Source organism: Seriola lalandi, unplaced genomic scaffold, assembly GCF_002814215.2.
Source record: "Seriola lalandi dorsalis isolate HSWRI2012SDOR001 ecotype SW California unplaced genomic scaffold, Sedor1 jcf7180002054923, whole genome shotgun sequence".
Classification (NCBI taxonomy): domain Eukaryota; kingdom Metazoa; phylum Chordata; class Actinopteri; order Carangiformes; family Carangidae; genus Seriola; species Seriola lalandi.
In genome coordinates this window covers 1,287,645-1,293,323 of record NW_019525475.1, presented here as the reverse complement: position 1 = coordinate 1,293,323, position 5,679 = coordinate 1,287,645, and the positions used below count along the sequence as shown (strand labels likewise).

At 50.6% G+C, this 5,679-nt stretch overlaps 1 protein-coding gene across 1 annotated transcript in view; it reads left to right on the top strand.

Annotated features, from left to right (window-relative positions):
- The window catches only part of LOC111673648 (CD276 antigen-like), a gene marked incomplete at its 3' end in the record, with an annotated part of 21,103 nt that overhangs the window by 3,329 nt on the left and 12,095 nt on the right, over window positions 1-5,679 (top strand). The window contains exons 2-3 of the mRNA XM_023431481.2: window positions 4,270-4,593; window positions 4,896-5,183. Coding sequence (XP_023287249.2) covers window positions 4,270-4,593; window positions 4,896-5,183 — 612 coding nt within the window. The remainder of the gene's footprint in view (window positions 1-4,269; window positions 4,594-4,895; window positions 5,184-5,679) is intronic.

Genomic DNA, 5,679 nt, shown 5'->3' with positions numbered 1-5,679 from the left:
TTACAGTAATGTGGAATGAACTGGTCCTTCTAATTATCTCTAGTGAGTAATTTCAGACACTCCCCAAAATACAAATTTCATATCGATGAGAACTTAAGGATCTCTCGAGTTTAAAATAAAGTTCTGTTGGTTTGAACAATGTTCGAAAGAACAGAAAAAAACAAGGTTGTATAGACGTGTAGACCCACTACCTGTTTTCAGGTATTCAGATTGTATTTATTGTACGAACACACAGGCTCAATGAGGCTGAACAGAACATTGATTTTTGTAGCTTTGTGTAGATATTAGACACAAAGGTTTTGTTATAACTTGAGTCAATTGTCAAGTGGTGAAGTCAAAACTGACTGATTGTTTAAAACAGTTTTACATCATCAGAACCTCTTTGGACACATTTGCATTTCCACTTTTGTGTTCCATCAGGATATAAATATAAATCATGGGTGAGAACTTGTTTTACTCTACTTGAACCATCACCTTACCGTGGTGGAGGAGTTTGAGAGCCCTAATGACCCTAGGAGCTATGTTATCGGGGGCATTTTGCCCCTGGTAGGGTCTCCCAAGGCAGATTGGTCCCAGGTGAAGGGCCAGACGAAGAACGGTTCAGAAGATCCCAATGAAAAGAAATAACAAGAACCGGAGTACCCGGCCCGGAGGGACACCGGGGCCCTTCCCTGGAGCCAGGCCTGGGGTTGGGGCCTGTGGGCGAGCGCCTGGTGGCCGGGCCTTGGCCCATGGGGCCCGGCCGGGCCCAGCCTGAACCGGCTACATGGTTTCGTCTCCCGGTGGGCTCACCACCTGCAGGAAGAGCCAGCGGGATCTGGTGCAGTGTGAATTGGGCAGCAGACCAAGGCAGGTGCCTTGGCGGTCCGATCCTTGGTTACGGACACTGGTTTTTGGAACATGGAACGTCACCTCTCTGGCGGGGAAGGAGCGGGAGCTTGTGGAAGAGGTTGAGCGATACCGGCTAGATATAGTCGGTCTCACCTCAACACATAGCGTCGGCTCCGGAACCCAAGTCCTTGAGAGGGGCTGGTCTCTCCTCTTTGCTGGAGTTGCTCCGGGTGAGAGGCAGAGGGTGAGGGTGGGCTTTTTGGCGTCCCCCAGGCTCTCTGCCTGTATGTTGGAGTTTACCCCAGTGGACAAAAGGGTTGCGTCCCTGCGCCTTCGGGTCGGGGATCGGGTTCTGACTGTTGTCGGTGCCTATGCACCAAACAGCAGTTCAGACTACCCACCCTTTTTGGAGTCCTCGGGACGGGTGCTGGAAAGTGCCCCGAAAGGGGACTCCATTGTCCTATTGGGAGACTTCAATGCTCACGCGGGCAATGACAGCGTGACCTGGAGGGGTGTGGTGGGGAGGAACGGCCTGCCTGATCTGAACCCGAGCAGCATTCAGTTATTGGACTTCTGTGCTAGTCACAGCTTGGCCATAACTAACACCATGTTCAAGCATAAGGACATCCATAGGTGCACATGGCACCAGGACGCCCTAGGTCGCTGGTCTATGATCGACTTTATAGTCGTATCATCAGACCTGCGGCCGCATGTTTTGGACACTCGGGTGAAGAGAGGAGCAGAGTTGTCAACTGACCACCACCTGGTGATGAGTTGGATCAGATGACGGAGGAAGACGCCGCGCAGACCTGGCAGGCCCTAACGGGTTGTGAGGGTCTGCCGGGAAAGCCTGGCAGAAGAACCCGTTAAGATGATTTTCAACGCACACCTCCGGCAGAGTTTCGATCACGTCCCGAGGGTGATGGGGGACATTGAGTCCGAATGGGCCTTGTTCCGCTCTGCTGTTGTTGAGGCGGCTGTTGCGAGCTGCGGCCGCAGGGTAGCTGAGGCCAGTCGTGGCGGTAACCCCCGTACCCGCTGGTGGACACCAGAGGTGGGGGAAGCCATCATGCTGAAGAAGGAAGCCTACAGGGCGTGGTTGACCTGTGGGTCTCGCGAATCAGCTGACTGGTACCGGCGGGCCAAGCGGAGCACAGCCGCGGCAGTTGCTGAGGCAAAAACTCGGGCGTGGGAGGAATTTGGTGAGACAATGGAGGAAGACTCTCGATCGGCTCCAAAAAGATTCTGGCAAACCGTCCGACGCAACAGGGGAGGAAGGCGGCAACTCGCTCACACTGTTTACAGTGGGGGCGGGGAGTTGCTGACGTCAACTGAGGATATAGTCGGTGGCAGAGCCCCGGGGGGTTGATGAGATCCACCCTGGGTATCTCAAGGCTCTGGATGTTGTAGGACTGTCTTGGTTGACACGCCTCTGTCACATTGCGTGGACATCGGGGGCAGTGCCTCTGGAGTGGCAAACCGGGGTGGTGGTCCCCATCTTTAAGAAGGGTGACCATAGGGTGTGTTCCAACTACCAGGGAATTACACTCCTCAGCCTCCCTGGTAAGGTCTATGCCAGGGTACTGGAAAAGAGGGTCCAGTCGATAGTTGAACCTCAGATCGAGGAGGAGCAATGTGGTTTTCATCCTGGGCGTGGAACTATGGACCAGCTCTTCACCCTCGCTAGGGTGCTGGAGGGAGCATGGGAGTTTGCCAATCCAGTCCACATGTGTTTTGTGGATTTGGAGAAAGCTTACGACCGTGTTCCCAGGGGCTCCCTGTGGGGGGAGCTCTGGGAGTATGGGGTGGATGGCCCTTTGTTCGCGGCCATTAAGTCCCTGTATCAAAGGAGTGTGAGTCTGGTTCGCATAGCCGGCAGTAAGTCGGACCTGTTCCCGGTGAGGGTTGGACTCCGCCAGGGCTGCCCTTTGTCACCGGTTCTGTTCATAACTTTTATGGACAGAATTTCTAGGCGCAGCCGGGTGGTGGACGGGTTTGGTTTCGGTGGCGGGAGGATCTCGTCTTTGCTTTTTGCGGATGATGTGGTCCTCTTAGTGTCATCGAGCACCGACCTTCAGCTCTCGCTTGGGCGGTTCGCAGCCGAGTGTGAAGCGGCTGGGATGAAGATCAGCACCTCCAAGTCTGAGGCCATGGTTCTCAGCCGGAAACGGGTGGATTGCCCGCTCCGGGTCGGGGGTGAGGCACTGCCTCAGGTGGAGGAGTTTAAGTATCTCGGGATCTTGTTCACGAGTGAGGGTAGGATGGAACGGGAGATCGACAGGCGGATTGGGGCAGTGTCAGCAGTGATGCAGGCGCTGAATCGGTCCGTTGTGGGGAAGAGAGAGCTAAGCTGGAAGGCGAAGCTCTCGATTTACCGGTCAATCTACGTTCCAATCCTCACCTATGGTCATGAACTTTGGGTAACGACCGAAAGAACGAGATTGCGAATACAAGCGGTCGAAATGAGTTTCCTCCGCAGGGTGGCCGGGCTCAGCCTTAGAGATAGGGTGAGGAGCTCGGTCATCCGGGAGGGACTCGGAGTAGAGCCGCTGCTCCTCCATGTCGAGAGGAGACAGTTGAGGTGGTTCGGCCATCTGGTGAGGATGCCTCCTGGACGCCTCCCTGGGGAGGTGTTTCGGGCATGTCCCACCTGGAGGAGGCCTTGGCCGACCAAGGACACGCTGGAGGGATTATATCTCTCGGCTGGCCTTGGAACGCCTTGGGATTCTCCCGGAGGAGCTGGTGGAAGTGGCTGGGGAGAGGGCTGTCTGGACCTCTTTGCTGAGGCTGCTGCCCCCGCGACCCGGATCCGGATAAGCGGGAGACGACGAAGACGAAGAGAACTTGTTTTACAATCTTCAGTTGACACATGGTTGGGGTTTTAAATACCTGGTGATTAGACCAAAACAAAATGCAGGATCAAGGAAAAAGCCAAAAGTCTTTTCCAGCAGCAATAAGCAGCATTTATAAAAAAAAAAAACAAAAGTGGTTCCACACATCAAAATTGATAATTAAAAGCTGGACGCTACAGTCACTCCTGAAACTGACTGACAGGCCTTTCAATGCATTTAAACTCATTTTCATTACACAAAGTCCTGCTGTTTCTAAATCTGTATCTCTGCAAATCCTGTGACCCAAAGTTTGGAGAAAAATAAAGAGACGAAACAACATGTCTCTGCCCAGTGAAGTTTTTGGGGTTTACTAGAACTTTAGTCACACCTTCTTCTCTTGTGAAATACTGGAGGGTTTTACTTTTTCAGGAGTCTAAAAACTGTTACAGGGTACAATTTGAAAAGCCACTGTGAACTTTGTATTGCTTGTTTGTTAAGGGTCAATGGTAAAAAAAAATGTTGCTAAAAAATGAGGGTCACTTGGATTCAGCTGCCATTTCCCCTGAACTGAACTTTGATAGATGTCTCTGTACCTGATGTGTTGCAGACTCTGAGGTGTCCTGTGTTTTCATGGAGAGCTGCGTCTTACCGTGCAGCTTCCAGGGCGGCGCTGATGTGATCATCCACTGGAATCAGGTGACTGCAGGAAACCTTGTTGTCCACTCGTTCTACCACAACCAAGACAAGTTCACACACCAGAACCAGCGCTTCAGAGACAGAACATCACTGTTCAAGGACCAGATCTCCCAAGGAAACACCTCACTCCAGCTGACAGGGGTGGAGGTTCAGGACCAGGGCAGATACACATGCTACTGTACCGACCCCATCAGTACAGTCAAGGAGGAGTCATTTATCAACCTAAAAGTGGATGGTACAAGAAAACACACAGTAAATACACCAAACACAAGCAAATAACAAGAAGGTTGCTTAGTGGCGAGTTTATTAGAAACACCATAAAACCATCTAAAACTAAGTCAGCCGTCATTGTTCCATCACAGTCAAACATAAACCAAAACTTCGTACCAATGCTGCTCTGAATAACGTACATGTTCCAGTTTAATATACACTGTGTTGTTAGTGAAGACGCAGCCACAGTTACAGAACCTTCCACTTCCACCCCGACACTTCAAAAGGAACTTTATGTAAAGCAAATCCGTTTTGCTTGTTTTACAGCTCCAGTGCGTAAAGTCGACCTGCAGCAGGTAGAAAACAGGATCACCTGCAGCTCAGAGGGGATCTACCCTGAGCCTGAGCTCACCTGGTCCACCAGCCCTCCATCAAATGTGACCTTCAAGAACCAAACTGAAGTCCAGAAGACTGAACAGCTGCTCTACAACATCAGTAGTTCTCTGATACCTTCAGATACTGATACAGATGTGGGCTACAGCTGCACCGTCAGCACTCGCAGAAACCAGAAGAGAGCCACTTTGTTTAAAACAAGTGAGTACTTACTCAAGTACTGTACTGAAGTAGAAATGTAATGTACTTTCCTTCATGCTACTTTATTCTTCTACTTCAGATGAAAAAAAAATTCCTGATGTTCTTGATTCCTGATTTCCTGTTTGACCACATTCAAAGATGTTCTACTGATTCAGAGATACTGACTGAGGACGCCACTGAATTTAGTTTGACTTTTGCTTTTGTGGCATGGAGAGTTGTCAGATCGCTGCTACACTGACTCAAACTGTGTCCGGTGTGACTCAGGTGTGATTCTTATCTGAATCTGGAAAAAAAATGTCATTTACTTTTTTTGTGTTTCTGTGTTTCTGTGTTTTATCATTTCAGCTAATATCAGTGAATCCCAGGCAGAAATAAAAATCCCCTGCACTGCCTCAAACACTGACTTCTCTTGTGTTTTTGTTCTGTTATTACAGCTACTATCAGCAGTTCACACACTGAAGCAACGATCCCCTGCACTGCCTCAAACACCTCCCTCACAGGCTTCAGTCTCACCTGG